The sequence below is a fragment of the Pezoporus flaviventris genome, unplaced genomic scaffold, assembly GCF_033815535.1.
Source record: "Pezoporus flaviventris isolate CSIRO_AGI_PZ_B2104156 unplaced genomic scaffold, CSIRO_AGI_Pfla_v1 ptg000090l, whole genome shotgun sequence".
NCBI lineage: Eukaryota > Metazoa > Chordata > Aves > Psittaciformes > Psittacidae > Pezoporus > Pezoporus flaviventris.
The window spans coordinates 1,266,297-1,289,209 of NW_026892638.1; the positions used below are offsets into that span (position 1 = coordinate 1,266,297).

Below are 22,913 nucleotides of genomic sequence, written 5' to 3' on the forward strand. Positions count from 1 at the left end.
TTGGCTGTGTGGAGGCACATGCTGCTTTGATAATTGTGCTTTTTTCTGGCTTTGGTGTATAGTTTTCCCATCAGCTTTTCTGCAGACCGTTTTCACAGCAGTTGTATGTTCACAAAGCATTTAGCAAACATTTAAAAAGGGCACCCATTTAAAAATACTCATTCACGCCCTGAAACTTCCTATGCTTACAATGCAAAACTTGTAAATGTGCAAATTGTAATTTTTTTTTGTGTTTTATTCAGTGACTGAAAGAAGAAAACATCAGTGCATGTATTTCCTGCCAATCTGACTAAAAAAAAAAACAGTTAAAAATGTTTGTGCTAATACTCAAATTGCAGTAAAAAATTATCAAGTATTTCCCTGTTTTGAGCTTGGGGAGAACAAGTATCTCTGACTGGCAAGTAAGAGGCTTCTTTCAGGTATTCACTCTTACCTTAATGCCCATATATTTTCCTGCACTAATCAACAAGCAGCAGCTTCTATTAAAGGGTAAGATTAGCATGTAATTGATTTGAAACAGGTGCTTTGCCTTATTTTTTTTTTTTGCTTCTGCAGCAATTCTGTTGCCTTAGTATTTCTCTGCTACTTACTTTGAGTCAGCTTTTTATGAGTAAGAAGTGATGGATCTGGTCTGTTGTTGGGAAACTAACATATAAAACAAAGGTGCTTAGGAGGAGGCTTGAGGGTGTTTTGTAAATGACCTTCCTGTTTCAGCTTTTGTAACAGAACTGTGCCTTTCTGCTACTCAGGATAACGTTTGCCGAAGTCCAGAGCATGCTCCTTTGTGTTGCACCTGTAAAACTGGCCAAGAGCTGGGGATTAAGCCTATTGTTTGCCAAGGTCTCTGGTTTAATGTTTATTTCAAAGCAGAAGTGTAGTTTAAAAAAACCCAACCCAAACCCATCCATAAAATATGAAGCAAAGTTAATCAGCACAATAATGTTTGGCTGTGGTAACAGAGAGTTCAAAAGAATAGTTTTGATGTGTAAATGTCCCTTTTTGTTTCAAAGAGAATGAATTCATGTGCCAGAGACACTTTTTTTCAAGGTTAATGCTAGCAGTTTCTCTCTTTGGGAGGGAAGGAGAGGAATCTTCAGGGAAGTGTTTCACCTGTGGGGTGCAAATAGAGACAGTGGGTAAGAGATGTGTGGGGATATGCTGGCTGGTGATGGAAAGGGGGGCTTGTTTCATTGCCTGCCAGGTCTTTGGAAATGCAGTTTGGGTCTGTAACTTCACAGGATTTCCATTTCCCCAGCAAACATTCAAGCAGCAGCATTACCCACTGGCTGCAGTTTGATTTGACTTCAGTCTACTGGCCAAACCTCTTCTTACCCCAGATTATGGGTGGGGGTGAACAGTTGCAGCCCACTGGAGATACACCTGCATTAGATGCTGGGATGAAGAGGCTGCAGGAGTTTTCCTGTGCTTCTCCGCTGTTGCTGTCAGCGGACAGACATTCGTGCTGGCCCTGGGAGAAGTGCCCTGCACCACTACCCTGGGTGGAGCAGTGGCTCCATGCTGGCAGCTGGTCATGTTCCTTGTGATCCTTTGCAGGAAGGGTGTTCTTGGGGTTTTATGGTTATTTTCTCTTGATCATTTGAGTGCAGCTGTGTTTAATGAGCTGGAAAAGAAGTAGGTCAATAAAACATGTGTTCATTGTTAGCAGAATACCTGTTGGACCATGTGTGTGTCTGTAATGACCATCTAAAGCTTCAAAGCTCAGCACAAAGACAATTTAATAGGGAATTCATGCCTAAATAAATTAAGCAGAAGCAGACAGCTGGGAGGCAGTATGCCCTGCCAAGGTGAGACTGTGGGTATTCAATGCACAGACAAGTTATGGCCTCAAGTCAGACCTATGTTCAAGTCTCTCTTATTGATACGTGTTAAAAACCAGCATGCCAAAAATAGCTTAGAAGCTGTGTGCTTTAAAGCCAACACAACTGATAACATAACCATGTAAGTAGGTTAAAATTTTAAATTATTTCAACCTAGGGGCGTGCTATGAACTGGATATTATACTGGCAGTGACTGAGCTTGAGATGTTTTTGTAACCTTTTCTCTGATAACACCAGTGTTAGAACATTGTGTGTTTATTGTGCTTTTAATAAAAGATGGCTGCATCATCACATGACTACAAAACCTGGAGCTTTAAGGCAAGTTTCAAATAAATGAGTTGGAACCATTATGGAACTTTATGATAAAGCAGTTTCGGTGAGTTAAATATATGTTTTGTCCTAGCCAAGAACTTGGTCCGAATTCTCCAGACCAAACTTTCTCTAAAAAATTGTGAGACAAAACCTGAAAACTGAATTCATTGTTTTACCTAAGCCAGCAACTAAACAAAGAACAGAAACATGCAGAATAATGGTATTTCCAATTTTACCATGATCAAAAATTCAAAGTACGCACTTGAAGAAGTTATGTTGCTGACCTTATTCATCATAGACTTTGAATACTTTCTGTTTTCTGTCTTGTCACAAAAAAAATGCTCCAAAACCTGATGAGACTAATTAATGTAGGATCTATTAAGATCTAATTGCTCATCTGCTTTTTGTGAAAAGACCTTTTATTCATGAAGGTGCTTGTTTGTCTAAGAAATGCAGCTGCTGCTTTTTCACAGGGTTGGGCTGGTTAAAAGTAAATAGCATTAAAATTCTTAGATTGATTTCCTGCCTTATTCAGTCAGCTGAGAAATGGATTAGGCTTCCCCCTTCCTTGGCAGCTTATTTTTCAGAATATTTTTCCCAGTACCAAATGTAGTTCCCGTTCTGAAGTCAGATTTACTGAGGCGCAGTGGCCTCGTGTCTCAATGGTGTCTGAGTGAAACTGCTGGGAATTGTCCTCAGATCTTCAAAGCATATGGAGACCTTTTCTGTACTAAGTGGTCTGAACCCATGTGGCAGCAGGGTGTCCTGGTTGGTCTCGGCCAAAGGGTGCTGCCCATGGTTTTCCCTGTGTCCCAGCAAGCATTAGCTCTATAAACAACTGAACCATCACAAATTGTGAAAGTCTTAGTAGGCACTAAAAACATGCTATCAAAACCAGCCATAGTGCCTTCAACCAGGAGCAAAGGGAGGAAGGCCGAGGTGCCTGGACGTCCCTGGGGAATCTCCTGTCACTAATGAACCTGCATGGAAACTGCTGGGAGCATCATTAGAGACAAAGAGGTCCAGTTGGATTTGCTGCTGGGGACTTTTCAAGGGAGCTCATGGGAGTTAGGTTGCCACTTGCTATTGGACTGTAATGGCAAAAGAGAGCCCATTACCCTTGAATTCCTTTGAATATCCCAGACCTGGTAGACTAAACATCAGTTTATAGGTGTCTGCTTGTGCTTTGTGTTACGCATGAGTGCCAGTTGGGGGATTAAATGCAGCAGCTCTGCCATTTCAAATAGCTTTGGCCTGAAGTTGATGTGTCAGCTGTCAGTCCAGATGAGCTTGATACAAAAACTGGTACCAGTTATTATAAATAAGTGGTAAACCCAAAACTACCTCTGTATATTATTGTCGGAGGAGTAATGGCTTTGACAACCTTTAACACATTTGTTGCTAAAAATGGCATCTCTCTTAATGAAATTTCATTTTGTAAAGAGGACCAACATGTGACAGAGATACCTGGAAGTCACAGCAAATTAATTCAGTGTGTATATGCAGTTTCTGTGAATCCATGAATTCGTGTGGTTTGTTTCTCCCAAACCTCCCCATTTTGGTTTGGTGGGTTTTTTGGAGGATTTTGAACCAGAGGCCTCGTAAGATCCCTTCCAACTTGAATTATCCTGTGATGCTGTGAAATTAGGGTCAGAGCTGAAGGAGAAAAGCTGAGGACTTCCTGCTAAGAACACAGAAACTTGAGAGGTTTTGTTGTTTTGTTTTTTTGTTTTTTTTTTGCCTGGAGTGTTTCCTGGTGCCTGGATAATGTCTTCCTTTCCTGCCCAAAATCGTCATTGTGGGCACTCCAGGCTTACCTGAAGAGCTCTGATTCCATGGGGAGGGCAAGGAGGGGTGAAGGAGAAAATCTGTGGCATTTATTTGATGTGGAAGTGCTTGCATCCTATGACAACAGACAGGAGGTGAGAATCAGTGTGACTAATGAGTTGTTTACTTGGCTTTTGTATCCCCCCCTACCTCTCCCGGAGCAGGGGCTGCGTTTGTTTTGGTATGTGTTGATCTTGGATTCCTGCAAATGCCATTGCTTTGTCCTTCACCTTCCCAGCAGTTTAAGTGATGCCACTAATCTCATCTCTTAGTGCTACAGGAAGGGTAAGGTATGGTAGTTACGATGTGGAATGCCACATTTTTCCTTTTCATTACAACATTAGCATGTTTTCAGCCAGGAGCTGTCTTTCTCTGAGTTTGGACCCAGACACCGTTTGGAGAACTGAGGTCCCCTTAAAGAGTCCTGTGAAAGCTGGCCCCACGTGCTGCAGGCGTGCAGTCTGCCACTACTCTTGTATTTATGTTGCCTAGGAAAGTATTTTTATCTGGGGGGAGTAGAGTGTCTCTCTGCAGTTTCCTGATTCCTATACTCCCCGTGAACTGGAGCTAAACTGATGTAAAATGAGGGGAAAGAGGGATTTGTCTTTACTGTTGCGTTCGGCAGTATGTGTCCATGTGCATGAGACCATTTGTGATTTATTATCTCAGAATTTGTTAGAAACAGCCTCTAACTCCTTTTGAAAAAAATTGGTGTGTAAGAAAAAGAGAATGCCCGGATTTTCTTTCTTTAATGAAATTCTGTCAGCTGAGGTAAAAAGGTGAAAAAGCTGGACTTATTTTGTGCTATGATGCGGCACTGCTGCGCTGAACTAGCTACACATCCCCAAAATGTTGAAGTGCTGTCACAGGTCACCTAGTACGTGGTCTGCAGCCTCAACCACATCCCTCTTGGCTGGGGAGTTTGACCAGCCTGACATTGAAAGAGTGGATTTTTCTGGTCTGCTGTTCAGTTTTGTCTAGAGCACACAAGGTATGGATGCAGACTGGCTCTGTCTCTTTAGGAAAGAGATGCCTGGAGTTTTGTAGGAGAAAGAAATTTTGCATACTGGAGAAGCAACTAAAGGGTGTTTCAGGTTGCACATGAACTCCAGGGGCTGGGGTGCTGTGAGAAGCCCACGGCCCTTGGCTGCTGCAGAAGCGGGAGGGAGGGGGACTGGGAGTCTCACAGAAGACCCTATGGAAGAGTCTGAACTACAGCTCAGCTTTGTTAGAGCTTTGGAAATCAGGGAATAGCTTCTGCACGTAGATAAATATGAAAGAAAAATTGTATTCCTTTGATGTAAATTGTCAGGAGGAAGGTCGTGGCTGGGTAAATTCACCTTCGCTTGCCCTTTTCTGCGCAAGGGGTACAGGAGCAAAGACAGCCCAAGCAGGAGGGTGCGGGCAGGGGCAGTGGGAGCGCTTTCGCTGAGTGCTGGTGATGTTGGTGCTGGTCTGGTGGGCACGCTGTCGACTTGAACACAGCCTGCCAGAGCGTCACTGGGCAGGTAGGAAGGGAGCAGAAGGACAAGTAAATGCTGGATTCGAAGAAAAGGAATAATACAAAAATGATTTTGTGGCTAATGCTGGCAGGTGAGTTACAGATAGAATGAAGGGGACTCATAAAAGGCCCATGGTCCTTTTTCACCTGGCTCTTGATCCATACCAAGTTCTGAGTGTCAGCCGTAGTGCAGCAGAGAAAACTCCTGGAGAGGAGCTGGGGAGGTTCCTGTGGGTGCCCCAACCTGGAGAGCATGGGAGAGTTTCTCAGCCATTGCTTTCCAGTAGCAGCCTGCTTTGCCAGCCCTGTGCTTTGCTATTTGCAGGGATAACTGGTTTGTTTCCTACCCCCCTTTTATTTTGTTTGAGCATCCTAAGCTTTAAGTGTGCCTTAGAAGGCAGCAGCTGATGCTTTCTGGGTTCGTTTTGGACGTGTCTTCCCTGATTTGGGAGAGGTTTTTAAGAGGAGGATTTCTCCCACCGTTCTCCTGCTTGGGGCCAAGGGCAGCTGGTTTCCCTGCGCTGTGCTAGGGAGCCCAGGTGAGGCTTCTTGGCAGCTCTCTCAGCAATGCATAACAAGAACCAGTGCTGGCTGGTGCATTGGTCCCCTTTCCACTCTCCCTTCACCTGAGGCTGTTATTAACAATTCTGGCAATTCTTCCGCCATCCCCCAGCAGCTGTTCTGGGGTGCATCTCACTGTTGCCTGCAATACCAGCTGGTCTCTTGGCTCGACTACTTCCAGCATTGCAGTGGGCAGGGAGACAGCGGTTACCCTTTCCACCAGCACACTGAGTATGTTGGCCCCATGGACATATTGTGCTTTTATTAGGCAGAGCCATTTTGAGTGCCACCTGAAGACAGAGCCAGCCAGAAACAGCACCTTCCCTCTTCAGTTGGATTAAGCACAACCTTTTCAGTGCATAAAGCCACTTGTCACCCCCTGGCAGCTGGGCTCTCACCTCCTGGGTGCTCTCCTGCTGTTTGGTTTCTCTGAATGCAACAGAATTTAAAATTCATAGAATCATAGAATAGTTAGGGCTGGAAAGGACCTTAAGATCATCAAGTTCCAAGCCCCCTGCCATGGGCAGGGACACCTCACCCTAGACCATGTCTCCCAAGGCTCTGTCCAACCTGGCCTTGAACACTGCCATAAAATGAAATAAAATTAAATTGAATAAAATGAATATAAAAGCAGCTAAACTACTGATAAATCATTTATTTCGATAGTGACAGAGTCTGGTTTGTTTTTCCAGAACTCTGGCAGTTTCCACTCCTCAGCTCTGCTGTGTAGAGTTGTAACAGTTAATGAGAAATGGTTTGGAAACAGCTACTGTTTTAATTGGTAAAGCAATTACTGTTTAGTTTTGATGGTGGAAAATAACTGCATGTAAGGTGTTTTTCTTTCTTTTCTGGGCTGTTTTCAAATTTGTAATTAGGCTTCTCCAATTATGTACTTCATAAACTTTGGAAACAGATCTTTCAAATAACTGCTTACTGCATGGTATTCTTATGCACATAACTTTGTTAAGGTAAATAGACTCACAGAACTTAAAAGGAATATTAATGTGGGTAAGATTACCCCAAAATATATGTCTGGAGATTGAGGACCTTTCACTGGTAGGGCTCTTTTAAATAAATAAATAAGTAAAACTGGAGTATCCAGTTTCCATAAAGAAGAGCAGGTGTAGGATATTTTTGGTTTCTTCTGCTGTAAAAGGTAATCTTTTTCTAATATGGCTATCAAAAAGAAAGAAATACAGAAGTCATATTTAATAAAGCAGGGCTGTTCAAGTAAGTTAGGAAGTCAAATCCTGCTGTGTTATGTATTGCAAATAACTTCCCTGCAATCAAAATTTACTCTAGATTTTCATCAAGACCAAAACTTGATCCTTTAAATGGGTGTAAAACAGTAAAAGAAGGGGAATTTGGGATTTATTTTCTTAGCATCCTGTGTTACTGCATATGACAAAGCACCACTTGTGTATAAATGCATTGCCCCTGCTGCTGACCCTGCAGTCTCAGCAGCAGTTATAACATGCATGTGACTTACACTGGGAGCTGAAGCCCCAGAGCCTGTTTGTTCTCTCCCCCAAGCTGTGTGAATATCAAAGAGGAGAAGACACTGAAGCAAGAGCAGCAGTGTGATGTGTTCCCACTTGCCCATCGCATAGTCCTCTCCCACCACTACACACACCCTGTGGCAGGGAGCAGCCAGGGAGCCTAGGCTTTGCAGGGTGCCAGCAAGCTTGTTTTGTCTTAAACTCCTGCCTCAGTGAACAAGACTGGTGATATCCACATGTGCTGGGGAATGCTAAATGTGAGCAGGTGTCAATTTAAATTGCCACCAGTTGGAGCAACAAGGTATGTAAAAATCCAGACATCTCCTTTAAAAGAGGTTTTCATTGCACATACATATGTGAAGGGGTAGGGACCAGAGCAGGAATTAAAGGCCTTTTTAGGTCTGCATGAATGACCAAGGCTTAAAGGAAGCCATTGCTTGGTTCGCTTGCTTCTGGCATTACGCATGCTGTGGGAGAGGTGCCAAGCTCTCCTTTTTCCTCAGAGTTCTTTTCGCAGTAGGGAGAATGAGAACTTAACACTTCTCATGTACAAGCAGCAGTCATTGGTTGGGCTAAGATTACAGTGAAAAGTATTGCAGCTTGTCTGTTGCAGACTTTTCCCTTACCTAGGTACGAGGATACCTGCTCCCTTGTTATGTAGCTTGTTTTTATGGTAAAAATTGCTTTGCAGAAATACGGATGTGTGGAAAAGCTAAGTACTTAGGTGTAGTTCCTGAGGGCTTGAAGTGTTACAGAAAGCTGACTAGGGAGAAAACCCAACTGTGGTTATGCATATATTTCTTTTTTTCTTTTTGAAGTAGAGCACAGATCATCACAAAAACCGTCAGAGCTCAATGCTGAAAAACAAGTACCTGATTCTCTGCATTTGCAGGAGAAAATTGGAAAGATAACTAATCAAGATCCTTGTGAAATAATTCCTTAGTATTTGGGTGCAGATATCTCCCCATCAAACCTTAAGGACTGAGACAACAACAGAGTAGGTAGTTTGTGCAAATAAACACAGGTAAAGTTAGTAGAAAAAGCTGAATGGTTATACAATTATTACTAATATAGGTACTAATTAAGAACTGCATGTTTCCCTCCAGCCCAACTCTGATCGCATTTATGCCTTTGCATTATTGTATGTCTGGTTAGTGAAGCATGGGTATAAATTTCTTTTACTGTAAAAACAGTGACAATGATCATCCCTTGGATGACAATGGGCAGACTTGAACAGATATCATGACGGAAGATGCATTGTCACATGTCTTTCTCTTCTACAGATCTGAATACATCACAGACCCAGGGTCCCCAGACAAGCATTCCAAACCAGGGATCCATCCAGCCATCACGGGTAGATGCACTGCTGCTGAACCACCAGCCTGAGAGCCTGCAGGATGACAAAGATGAAGACGGAGTAGAGGAGAAGATTGTGTACCTCTGATGGCTCGTTTTCTAGTTTCAGTTGCACTTTGGAAATACAATTGTGTTTGCTTTTCTAAATGGCTGTAGTTGCTCTCTGTATGACCAAATGGCTTTAAGGATAGTATTTAATATTCAATGTGAGATTTTCCCATGACAAATATCACAATTAAGTTATTTTGAAGCCTTTGTTTTATAATCTATAATTTATAACATGATTTCAAATGCTTTGCATGAGGCAAGGGGATAGCAGGGAAGGTGTAGCATTTTGGAATTGTAAAGATGCCGCCGAGAGCTGTGAAAGCTGGTGCTGAATTTCTCCTGAGTCCTCTTTTTAAAAGGGCAAGCTGAGAGAGATGGGCCTGCTATTTGAGATTGCAGAATGTGGATCAGTAACCTTCTAACAGCTGTTACATAATGTGAGAAGACAGCAAAGTAAGAATGATGGCTGAAGTCTTCGCTGAAATGTGCTGTGTACCCTTAACTATGGTGTTGTTTTCCTTATCCTCTGGCTCAGGAACTGTTCAGAAGAGGATGGTTTTTATGGTCTCAACATAATTGCATAATTGTAAGTGTTTGTTCACGTCCCAGTGCTTATCATCATTTTGGTACCACTGCCAGTTTCAGTGAAAAAATGCTGTAAATCAGCTTGTTATTGTATTATAAGTGTATCTCATTTCAGTAAGTGCCCTTGTGCATAAAAATCCACCAGATGAAACCACCTCACTGGTAAAAAGAAAAGAAAGGGGAAAAATAGTAGGCTTTTAGGTAACTCAACCTTTTTGAAACTCCTCTGCTTTCTTATGTAAGAACCAGCTAGTTTCCTGCTTTCAGGTTCATGGGATTTACTGTGTGTTAGGCAGTAAGAAACCAGGACCAGTTCTGTGTTTCTGTCTTTCAGAAATATTGTACACTTCTGGCAAATTGAATAAATGTTCTGTGCATTTCTGCAAAACTGTACCTTTGGTTCATTGTCAGGTCCTCCAGAGAAATCTGAAAACAGAAGGGACACAGAAAACCCCACTGTCCTGGGTTCAGCAGTAGCAGTCATTTTTCTCCTTCTTAGTAGCTGGTGCAGTGTTGTCTTTTTGACTTTCAGCCTGGGAACAATGCTGATAACACCGATGTTTTTAGCTGTTGCTCAGTAACGTTTAATCCGACCAAGGACTTCCTCAGTCTCTGCCAGGGAGGAGGGGAAGCCGGGAGGAAGCAGAGACAGGACACCTGACCCAAACTAGCCAGAGAGGTATTCCATACCGCAGCACATCATGCCCAATATATAAACTGGGGCAGTTACCCGGAAGGGCTGGACCACTGGTCAGGTCAGGCTGGGTATCAGTCGGCAGGTGGTGAGCAGTTATATTCTCTTCCCTTGTTATTTCCCTTATCATTATTATTACTGGTGGCAGCAGCATTGGTTTGTGTTATCCCTTAGTTACTGGACTGTTCTTATCTCAACCCGTGGGAGTTACATTCTTTCAATTCTCCTCCCCATCCCTCCAGAAGCGGGGGGAGGAAGAAGTGAGGGGGAGTGAGCGAGCGGCTGCATGGTTCTGAGTTACTGGCTGGGCTTAAACCACAACACCCCCTCCTTGTCTGGTTTGCCCTCTGCGCTGCTGCATGTGTGCCTGCCCTGGTCCAGTGCAGCTAAAGCTGTGTGCAAAGCACCTGGGCTGGCAGAACCATGGACATGGCTATTTGAGGGAGGGTGAGCAGCCGTCTGGGTTGTCCAGGTGCTTCTTATCCTGGCTGGCAGGTTGGCAGCAGCGCTGAGGGAAGGCAGATGCACAGCTCCAGAGGTGCCTCATATCTGCCCAGCTCACCGGTCAGATACATGCAGGTTTGCCCCTGATTGTTTGTCTGGATAAGCCTCAAGCATCACATGCTTTCCATTCACCCTAAGCCTTGTGTTGTGCAAAATCTTTTTCGGGGGCAGAGTTTTAGATAGTAGATGTTTGTCAGCAAGAGTTTCCAGATGTGGAGGGTTCTCTTCCAGGGACTGATGTGCTGTTGGGCAATACTCAAAAGCAGAGCTTTCTGAATTGCATCTGTCTGGGTTACCAGACTTGTTACTCAGTTGGTGTCTTAGGCTAACAGCTGAGCAGGAGCTGAATCCCAGCTGATATTAACTGGTGTGCCAATGTCATCAGGGAAAGATTTGGTCTGCCAATACATTTTTCAGTTGACATTTCCAGCTTTCAAAACTTAATGTTCACCTGACAGCACTTCTTTAATATATCTCCCTATTAGAGAAAAAACCTTTTTAGAATTTCTGGAAATGTTTTACCTTCTTTATTTTCACAGGTAAACTAAAATTAAAATGGGAATCCAGTCTTACTAAGTGTTCTGTAATGAGGACAGTCCACTGCCTCTGTATTTTACCAGTCACAGTGAATTCAGGGTTGCTATCTAGACAGCTTTTTGGCAAATTTTTGAATAAGCAGACCAGTTCCTTGGGATGCAGCATGTCCTGGGATATGTGCATTGCCTAGGGACTAGTAGGAACCCAGGAACAACTGAGTAGTTTTCTCCACAATTACTCTTTCTGCATTTTATTATGCCTTTGCTGAAACATCTGGTAGTGGTTACTGTCAAATCCAAGCCGCTGGATGGATAGCTGCTGTCCCAGCCTGGTGTGGGAATTCCCATGTAAGCGTCTTGCCACTGGGAGAGGAAGAGAGGATACTGCTTCTCTCATCAGTTTTTATTGAGGGGCTGGGAGTTGAAAAGGAGGGGGGGGGGAACAGGACTTCAGCTTTTGGGCAAATTCCTTGAGTCCCCTCACATCAAGCAGTATCTTATTTTGCTCACCTGTGTTTACAGTAAAAGTTCAGGCACTCAAGGAAGGCAAAGGCAGGAAACAGGTGGTCCCTAGATTTAGGTATTTTAATTGTAGAAAATGTTTAAGCTATAGACCAGTGCAGTGTCAGCAGGTGCTCCTTATAACAAGATCTATTATGCACCCAGGACCTCTGTCCATTATTTAGGCATTTCTTAACACCTAGCATAAATTAGCCCCTTTTTAGCAGGCTGCATTTTCAGTTATCATCAAGCATATATTGATGATTGGTCTTCTTTCTAAGTAGAAAAATATATTCACAAATTCTCCACTTCGCCTTCATTACAGTATTTTAAAGTGGACTTGTTCGCAAGGCCTGCTGGTTTTATTTTTACCTCATCTCATATACTGTGGGTTTGGGTTATTTTTTGATGTGTTTCTCAAGGCATCTTGCCTCTGAGAGCTCAAAATTGAATTTAATCATTCATTTCAGTATTTAAATTAAAGAAGCCATTGCTGTACTGCAAATCTCTGCTGCACCAGACTGGGCTTTCTCTCAGGTTTTTCCTCTTTAAACTTTCTTCCGTCATTTAACAAAGTGGGGATTTTTTTACAGTAGTACCTAGACTTCATCCAGCATTTTCTCCTTAATGTTGTTGTATGCCAGTAAAGCTGTCATATCTAACAACTTTGAGAGATTTTTAAACAGAACTCACAACAAAGCGCGTTTTCAGCAAATCTGAAACATGTAAAGAACCAATTCATGAAAGGCTCAAGCTTACAGTGGGCTGGGTCCAGAACCTTGGATTTATGCAATCATTCACAGAGTGAGGCCAGAACAGAGCAAATTGAGTATTAAGGTAAACAACACAGCTGCATTTTTAAGAGAATTTTCACAAAGTTCCTCCATGTAATTTGCAAATTACTGGATTAAATACAGATTAGGCTCTCAGCAAAATTCACCAAAATTCACCAAAATTCACCAAACCTTCAGTAAGGTTGCTTACTGAAGTGGTTAAAAAAGTATCTGTTAATGTTTGCCATGTAAGGAACATGAATCATTTTACTTAGTGCCCTGTCGGCTGCATTAATTTATGTCCCACCTATTCAGGTTAAAAAAAACAGCTAAGATTTTCACTGATTGTTAAGTGCAAGTAAGTAAGTGCAAATTCTGTAGTAATGTGCCATAACACTGGTGAAATCTTGTTCATTCAGAGAAAAGCAAAGAGGCTGTGCCACTTGCTCTGACTGAATTTTGAAAGCAAAGGAGAGTTGCAATGAGGCAGTTTTCCTTATGCATTTGGTAACAAATGGGGAAATTGTATGACTGCTCAGATACCTTCTGATTCCATTTGAGAAGAACTCCAAGCCCAAGCCCTTCCAATCCAGAGCTTCCACTGTGCCCAGTTAGTATTACAGAGGTAGAAACAGTATAGGTTGTGGGGCGTCAGTGTGCTGTAACAGGTTGGATGTTTGCTCTTTCTTATGGAATTGCAGTCACTTTGTGACTTTTTTTGCCAAGATAAATGGATGTGATTGTTGGTTCCTCATCCATAGCAAAGATCTTTATGTAGAAGCACTGCAGAAGTAGCTGTGAATATGCTTGGTATTAAGGACAGCTGCATGTTCACCTCCAAAAAAGTTTTGCTGTCTTGCTGTCAGGTTCTGAAATAACACTGTGAGGATGGCCTGTATTCAGTAGCTCAGTTTTTTTGTAAAGGATCTCTTTGGCAGGCTGATGTGAAACCAGTGTTTAATTTTTCAATATAAAGGAAAAACTTCAAAGGGCATTAATCTAAAGTATTTCATTAACAGCACCTTTTGCTCTGAAAGAATGCATCAGACGATAGACTACCAGGTTTCTTGTAAAAGGAGATCACCAAAGATTAAGAGATTGTGGAGGGATTTTCAAGCGTTCTGTGGGCTATGGTGGTGAAATGGTCCAGGTACTTCAGTCAGCTGAGAATGCCATATGAATGTTTTCCACCTGTTGGCAGCAGCTCTATCCAGGTGAGTAACCGGCTCCCAAATTCCCAGAGTGCTATGTTTTCTATCCTGAGGATCAGCTATGCAGAATTTTCTTCCTCTTCTCATCACTTGCTTGGTCTCAGGCTCAGATAAGGGTGTTCCCACCGCTTACATGAAATGGCTCTGCTTCAGAGAGAGCTGTCATTCCGGTGCTGGGTCTTGAAATATCCTAGGTGTGGACCAGGAGGAGAGAAAAGAAATATCAACTGGTTATATAGAAGGGAGGGTTTCCCCTACCATGGAATGTTTTCTAGGCTGCTTCATGGAACAACTTTTTTTTATTCAGAGGAAAAAAACTTGGCTGATAAACTGATAACTGGTTAGATGCCATTTTTTTAAACCCAGTGCCAGATGGAGTGCGGATCAGATATTTATGAAAGTGACAGTGAAGCATGCAAGTTGAAACAAAGAACTTCTATGGAGGCTGCCTAACAGACCCAAGGGAACTTTTCTTATCAGCTTTCTATAAAGCTGCCAAACCATGCCTACAGGAGCTGTGCAGGGGTGTGAACATTTTACTAATCCAGGTTACCACTGCTAACAGCCAAGCCCTTCACAGATGAACAATCCCTTGACCTGAAGGAGGTTTGTCAAGACCAGCATGAACCCCTTGCCTTCCTTTGCAAGTGAACTGGCAGGATGCTGGCATTCCCTGTGTTCAGCTCATTGGGGATGCTCAGGTCAAGCTGTAAACCTACTTGTGCTCCTTTGGAGTAGTGCAAGAAACAGGAGAAATTGATGTTGCTCCCGATTTAAGTAATGGCTCACCTAAAATTATTTTTTTTTATGTTTTCCTACATGATTGCACTTGTCCTAGCATTGTTGAATGACTGCTACAACAAATTATTTTGGGTCAATTATAAACTCATCAAAAGAAGCCAAATCCAGAAACAAAGGCAGCCCATATGACAAAAATAGCTTTAATATCACAACTGAGCATCTCTTGCTTTCAGTCAGTTGAGGATAGCCACTTACAGCCTCCAGGGCCTCCAGCTTTTGATGCTGTTGCCTATGTGATACTGATGTCCTGTATGTGTAAGGAGCGAGGTTTCAGAGTGATGCACTCAGATTGTCAGTGTAAGGGAAAATGTCAGAAGGAGAAAAATTGCTCTCTGCTGGCATTGCTTTCCTTTGCAGAGTCCCCCATTACCAGATGTGGTCTGATTTTGAGCATGTGTGCAGCCACCAGGTAAACTGACAAGGTGACATGGACATAATAAAATTATCTGCAAGTGCCTGATGCTTAAGTAATATCAAAACAGCTTTTATCTCAATGAAGGCTGGACAGTGTCAATGCTGCAGGGAAAGGAAGGACTTTGAGGATCCAAAGTTAAGGTGTGCCCTCCTTTGAAGTGCACATCAAATCAGTCACTTGCTTTGAGATCCGTCAATGCTTCTAGATGCCCTATGGACAGAAAAAGCTGGCTGTATCTGTAAGTAATGTTCCCTTCCTTGTTCCAGATGATTTGAAGACCATTTCCCATCATGGAAATGATGTCCTGGCCTCAGCTGACCTTCATTTGATATCTAGGCAGTAAGTCTTGAGACTGTAGGAAATCCTGTTGCTGTTGTTGAATGCTGTGGAACACATCATATGTACATAAGGCTACCTTCCAGTTGCTGCCCAGTCTTTCTGTGGGTAGATTTATTAAGATAATATTCTTTAGTTTTATGTCCTCAGTAAGCATCTAAATTTCCAGGCTAGAGGGTATGGTTGGTGTTTCTCTATGCCTGGCACAGCAGAATTTTATACCATCAGGTGAAACTCAGGGGTTCAGGAGGCAAAGTTTGCTTGCAGCTGATCCACAGATGAGGAGTGAATTCCCTGAGAAACTACAGGTGCTCACGAATGTTTCAGGTAATCTATGAGGGATGTTCCTCTGGATGGCACATAACCCGGGGCTTCTGTGCGTGCAGAAGGAAGAGTTCCAGCCCTGGGGCTAGTACATGGCTGTCAACTGGATGGTGCTGCTGGCAGCTTGTTTATCTAAAAAACCAAGCGATCTAGAGGTTATGCAGAGGACCAGGCCATCCAGAACTGCTGAAGCTGGTGCCACGGGTCGTACTGGGAGCCAGCTGCATGTACAACCCTGTTTTGCCACACTAAAGAGTGGTGGGGCTCAAGGGGATCCTGTGCGCTGGCCACGTTACTCCTCTGTCTGGCTCTCATCCCTCCAGCACATATCTTGAGTTTGAGTGGTTGTGTGCAGGTTGTGAAAGGTGGCTTACAGCCCTGGGAAACCACTCTTGGCATGTAAAATGAATGCTGAGTGCTGAAGGGTATTTCAAACACGAAGTAATTATTGACAAAAGGCAGGGTGCTTCAGCTGTTTTACTGAAAATCTCGGTTTGCACAGCAGAAACAGTTCCGTATCTAATTCTGACTCCAGCTGTTCTCATTTGATTTACAGCCTAATTCTTCAAGGATAACAACTTTCAAGGACAATATATCAGCATTGAATGAGACCGCCAAGAAGAGAAGCAGTTTATTTTTAAGGGGTTAGTCACTTCTGCTGTCCTGCAGGCAGGACTGCGTTGGAGTCTCGTGAACTAAAAACCCCATGAGGTTGCTGGCGCTTCAATGTGCTCCTCGAATATTCTGAACATGACTAACGCAGTATGGCTCACAGACACCAAACTTGAAATGCTTGTTCTTCTGGGAAATTGGGAGCTCAGAACATCTGGGTAACTGAAGCTCCCCAAAATACAGTCCTTCCATCCATAATTTCAATTAAATGTAAGTCAATTAGTGCTCACCATTTAATTTCCTGGTTGCCTTCTGATAAGCAGAAACATTTCCCTAAATGTTACTCAAATGTTTCCAACCTGTTATTTCAGCAATTTCTGTCAGCAATTCTTGGATAATTACAGAGATGGGCCTGAACATAAAAGAGATCTGAAGGCTGTCAGGTATTTGGAAAATGCAGACCTGAATCCAAGCTTGAAAGACTAAGACAAAATGCTCGACTTCAAGACAATGTTTTTCAAACTTGGATTATGAATTGCCAGGCAATCGATATGGACTCAAAACAAAGCAATTGGGGAAATAAACAGCACAAGAAATAGTGGAAACTGCTTCTTCTGTGCAGTGTTCAGGGAGTTGCTGATGAAAAATATCCATACAGGCATTCCATGAAATTACGTTATTATAACAACAATTTGCTATTATTTTATTGGGGGTTTCTTTAAGTGATGTTCATATACTTAAGTTACTAGGTAGCTCTAGTGCTGAAAGTAAAGCTGAATATGATGGACTGAGTTTAATAGGGTGCAAGAATTCACAGCCAGGTAGCAAGAAGTATTATCTCCATCCATGGAAAGGCTTTTCATGGATCAAAGATCCACAGCTGGCAGAAGATCATGAGATCATGTGATCACGAGATGGTCGAGTTTGAGATCCTCAGGACAGTGAGAAGAGCGTGCAGCAAGCTCACTGACCTGGACTTCAAGAGAGCAGACTCTGTCCTCTTCAGGAACCTGCTTAGGAAGGCTCCATGGGATATAGACCTAGAGGGCAGGGGGGCCCAAGACTCCTGGTTGATATTCAAGGATCACCTGCTACAAACTCAGGAGTGGTGTGTCCCAGCTAGAAGGAAGTGCAGCAGGAGGGCAAGGAGCTGCTGAGGAAACTTCGAAGGGAACAAAAGGCTTATAAAAGGTGGAAGCAAGGACAGGCAGCCTGAGAAGAATACTGGGATGTTGTCTGGGAAGCTAGGGACCAGGTTAGGAAAGCTAAGGCCCAGTTAGAATTAAACTTGGCTACAGATGTGAAAGATAACAGGAAGGGACTCTATAGGTACCTTGCAAATAAAAGACAGACTAGGGACAATGTGGTCCCTCTCCGGAAGCTATTGAGAGAACTGGCTACCCTGGACTTGGAGAAGGTTGAGGTTCTGAATGACTTCTTTGCCTTGGTCTTCACTGGTAAATGCTCTGACCACACCACCCAAGTCTTGGAGGGCAGACCCAGGGACTGGGAGAATGAAGACCTTGTGCCCACTGTAGGAGAGGAACTGGTTCAAGACCATCTTAAAAACCTGAACATGCACAAGTCCATGGGATGTGATGAAATCCATCCGTGGGTCCTGAAGGAGCTGGCAAATGAAGTTGCTAAGCCATTGTCCATCATATTTGAAGAATCATGGCAGTCAGGTGAAGTTCCCGATGACTGGAAAAAGGGAAATATAACCCCCATTTTCAAGAAGGGGAAAATGGATGACCCGGGGAATTACAGACCAGTCAGTCTCACCTCTGCGCCTGGCAAAATCTTGGAGCAGATTCTCCTGGAAGGCATGCTAAGGCACATGAAAAACAGCAAGGTGCTTGGTGACAGCCAGCATGGCTTCACTAAGGGGAAATCCTGCCTGACCAATTTGGTGGCCTTCTATGATGGGGCTACAGAACTGATGGACAGGGGTAGAGAAGTTAATGTCATCTACCTGGACTTGTGTAAAGCGTTCGACACTGTCCCACACAACATCCTTGTCTCTAAATTGGAGAGACATCAATTTGATGGATGGACCACTCGGTGGATATAGAACTGGCTGGATGGCCACATGCAAAGAGTTGTGGTCAATGGCTCAATGTCCAGCTGGAGACCGGTAACGAGTGGTGTCCCTCAGGGATCGGTGTTGTTTGCCGATGACACCAAGCTGTGTGGTTCGGTTGATTGGCTGGAGGAAAGGAATGCCATCCAGAGGGACCTTAACACTCTTGTGAGGTGAGCTGATGCCATCCTTATGAAGTTTAACCATGCCAAGTGCAAGGTCCTACACCTGGGTCAGAGCAATCCCAGGCACAGCTACAGGTTGGGCAGAGAAGAGATTCAGAGCAGCCCTGCAGAGAAGGACTTGGGGGTGCTGGTTGATGAGAAAATGAACATGAGCTGGCTGCAGTGTGCACTTGCAGCCCAGAAAGCCAACCGTATCCTGGGCTGCATCAAAAGGAGCGTGACCAGCAGGTTGAAGGAGGTGATCCTGCCCCTCTACTCTGCTCTCGTGAGACCTCACCTGGAGTATTGTGTGCAGTTCTGGTGTCCTCAACATAAAAAGGACATGGAACTGTTGGAACAAGTCCAGAGGAGGGCCACGAGGATGATCAGGGGACTGGAGCACCTCCTGTATGAAGATAGGCTGAGAAAGTTGGGGCTGTTCAGCCTGGAGAAGAGAAGGCTGCGTGGAGACCTCATAGCAGCCTTCCGATATCTGAAGGGGGCCTATAAGGATGCTGGGGATGGACTCTTCATTAGGGACTGTAGTGGTAGGACAAGGGGTAACAGGTTCAAAGTTAAACAGGGGAAATTTGGATTGGATATAAGGAGGAAGGTCTTTACTGTGAGAGTGGTGAGGCACTGGAATGGGTTGCCTAGGGAAGTTACGAATGCTCCATCCCTGGTGGTGTTCAAGGCCAGGTTGGATAGAGCCTTGGGTGACATCATTTAGTGTGAGGTCTCCCTGCCCATGGCAGATGAGTTGGTACTTGGTGATCTTAAGGTCCTTTCCAACCCTAACTATTCTATGATTCTAAGAGGAGTGTGAGATTGCACTGTTCCCTCTGGAACTGCTGAACTCTCTTGGAAGTGACAGGTCTTGCATTTAGGTCCATTGGTATGCCATGATCATCCCACCCCAGCAGAAACCCAGGATGTTCTGGTCTCTTTCCTGCAGTCATCTGGCCAGGTCTCTTCTCTGTAAGGGTAGAGGTGTGAGCATGTTGGAAGCTAGCCCACAAGCCTAGCTCATATTGGTGAGAATGGTTTTCCCATGCTGCCAGTGTCCATTCTGGGCTAAAATGCAGATTTCTTCTTGTCGTGGTTTAAGCCCAGCCAGTAACTCAGAACCGCGCAGCCGCTCGCTCACTCACCCTCACTTCTTCCTCCCCCTGCTTCTGGAAGGATGGGGAGGAGAATTGAAAGAATGTAACTCTCACAAGTTGAGATAAGAACAGTCCAGTAACTAAGGTATAACACAAACCAATGCTGCTACCACCAATAATAATAATGATAAGGGAAATAACAAGGGAGTAGAACACAACCTCTCACCACCCGCCGACTGATACCCAGCCCTACCCGAGCAGTGATCTGGGCCTTCTGGGTTACTGCCCCCAGTCTATATACTGGGCATGACATGCTGTGATACGGAATACCTCTTTGGCTAGTTTGGGTCAGGTGTCCTGTCTCTGCTTCCTCCCGGCTTCCCCTCCTCCCTGGCAGAGCATGAGGCTCACAAAGTCCTTGGTCAGAGTAAACATCACTTAGCAACAACTGAAAACATCGGTGTTATCAGCGCTGTTCCCAGGCTGGAAGTCAAACCCACAGCACTGCACCAGCTACTAAGAAGGAGAAAAATGGCTGCTACTGCTGAACCTGGGATATTTCTGTATTGCAGAGTAGCTGTGCACTACAAGTAGCACACAAGCAGCTTCTTATGTATTTGGTGCTCTCTGCTACATTGCCATTTCAGCTGCTGTCCAGAGACATGTGACAAGGATATGAAGTAGTGCCTTTTGAATTGCAACATCTCTGTGAAAATTCAAAATTCATTTAAATTTTTACAAAGCAACAAGCGTTAAGTATGGGTATAATAACTAATGACATGTGTGTTGTTTAATCTTCAAAGCAAGTTTTACCTTTGGAGGTCCATAATTTACTCAGTAAATATTGTTCCTCTTACTTCAAAAGGAAGCAGTAATTAGATTATCCCTGGACTCAGATTCACGTTTGGTTTATACATACCTTCAGAGCAAAACTGTTGTCTGTCTACAATAGCAAAATAATTCTTTTCAACTTTGTGCATATGCTGTCAGCATTCAAAGTTGTAATTTAACACCCAGAGAAAAGATATGGTGGTGTGAGATGCAAACAGTGGTTCTCCAACCCAGCGTGCCCTCCATTCACTTTTCACCTGCGCAGAGTCGTGGTTTGAAGCTGCCTGCTCCTGCCTCTCCCCTCACCACTGCTATAGCCAAATCCCTTTTTGAGTTACTTATCAGGGGACTTTCTGCTCTTTTTAGACAGTGATATTTTCTGGGTTTACAGGATGACAACTGGTGTATGCAATTCTGGCCCCACGTAGAACCCTGCTCCAGCCAAACCAAGGGCTCTAGGGTCTTCTGCTGGCCTCTTCCCACAGCCATCCCTGGGAAAGGGACATTGTGGGCATAAGCAAGATGGAAAACAGCAGAGTAGCTCATGCTTCCCTCTTTGAGGCTGGCCTAAGAGGTTTTGGCCAAACAGCCTCCCAGTGCCATGCTGGCTATGGTGGAGGCTACGTTGGCAATGGGTTGCTCCTGGACTTTGGCCATCAGGACTGCCTTTGCCATGGGGCTGAGATGAGTTTTTCATTCTTGGCAAGCAGGGGGTCCTGCCACCCGGCTGGCAGAGCAGCCTGACACCATCATGGTGGAGACACCCAGTCCAATGCCTCATTAAATGTAGCTAGAGAAGGTGTGGCCAAAACATGAGAATGGGGGTCTCTTGCCCACCCAACGACTGAAATAAGCAGCTGCTCCAGTAGCTGTGACAGCTGCTCTTACCCCAGCCTCTATTAAGATTTAAATAAAGGGCATCACACCTTATGAAAACACATGCTTGGAGCCTAATTGACAAGATAGCAAGATTAGAGAGATAGGAAATACCTTTTTTGCTATTGATATTTTCATAATCACCTTTATGATATGAGTTGCAGGTGCAGCACTGCAAAATCTTCTAATTAATTTTATGAAGCCTGAGGTTTTTATAAACATAAAAGTGGTGATGGGCTTTTTTATAGGCTTTGGGGAAAAAAAAAAAGGGTGTCTGCTTTAATATGACTTGGCTTCATCACCATTATACATTTTAATGAGGTGATGCAGGAGGAGGGGTCAAGTAGAGCAAGGGCTCATTCTGTTCCCATCAACACTGACACTACATTGCTAACACAGAAGTAATTCTGTGGCTATAATTTAAATAAAATATGTAGTGTAAGATGCTCTATTGAATATTCCAAGTTAGGAGAGTCTGTTGAGCATCGTTGCCATAGGGACTGTGTGAAGGTTGGATTAATTAAGGCCTGAACAGATGCTGTGGAGTATGGAATGTCATTTGTGCTTTCTGCTTGTAATTAGTGTGCGTAGGGTGTGTGTGTGAGAAACAAGGGAAGAGAGAGATACCCACCTTAATTTGTTTGTGACAGCTTTTCAGGTAAAACAAATTATTGGTATATGAAAGGTGATGCCGCTATGCATGCTAAAAATACAGATTAGACAAGAAAGAATGAAGAGACTATCAAAATCAGTATCTAGCTGGGTCATTATGTTCCCCATGAAATGGCCAGAATCAAAGACACAATCTTCCCTCCTTGTTCCTACAGAAATGAGAAATTCACAAGAGCTAGTTCACATGTGAAATACATTAAGATTAAAGAGTCACATTTAATGTTAGCCTAGAAAGCTCAAACATATCATAGCTGGGGGGCATTTATGTGCATACATAAATTTATGCATGCAATGAAGGAGGGGACAGCTTGTACACATTCATGTGTATGTAAAGTTCAGGCCTCCTTGCTGTTTTACTGAAGTCTGCTGTGTACTCAAAGGAAGCACTGAAACATATTCCAAACAGCTTGCCTTTCCCTGTACTCTGTGAGCATTTGTGCAATTGCTATAGCAGGAATTGAGGTCTTTAAGATGGTGTTAAATTCTTTCCTCTTTGTCTAAATGTGAGGGTGTTTTGCCCAGTTCTCTACTGGTTCTTCAGCATGTACCCTGAGCTTCACAGGGGAGGACTTTTGGGCATAAAGGACCACACATAAGAGTGGCACCTTCCAAAGAGGGAGGTGGATGTAGTGGTGGAAATCTGCTCTGCCACTGCTGCTCATGTTCTCCCTCCATCTTTGCAAGAGGAGGTCCCAAAATCTGGGAGGATGGCCCCAAATTTTCAAAGCATCATCCAAAAGCGAGAAGGAGGAAAAGCCACAGTCTGTCCCATGGAAAAAATATTACCTGACTTTGGTCTTCTGAACCTTTAGGAAGTGGGAATGCAGTATTATAGAACAGACATAGTTCATTTATGAATAACTGGTTGCATTGGGACTGCAGCTGCTTGAAAGAGAAATGCGAAGAGTGCTCACAATGTTCTCTACGAGTGTTTAATTGAAAAGAAATCAGCT

At 43.7% G+C, this 22,913-nt stretch overlaps 1 protein-coding gene across 7 annotated transcripts in view; it reads left to right on the top strand.

Annotated features, from left to right (window-relative positions):
- Positions 1 to 9,920, top strand: part of ARHGEF28 (Rho guanine nucleotide exchange factor 28) — a 125,444-nt gene extending 115,524 nt beyond the window's left edge. For all 7 annotated transcript variants that reach the window (XM_061475751.1, XM_061475753.1, XM_061475754.1 and 4 more), the window contains one exon: positions 8,822 to 9,920. In XM_061475751.1, coding sequence (XP_061331735.1) covers positions 8,822 to 8,982 — 161 coding nt within the window. In that variant the 3' untranslated portion in view covers positions 8,983 to 9,920. The remainder of the gene's footprint in view (positions 1 to 8,821) is intronic.
- The last annotated feature ends 12,993 nt before the right edge of the window (positions 9,921 to 22,913 follow it).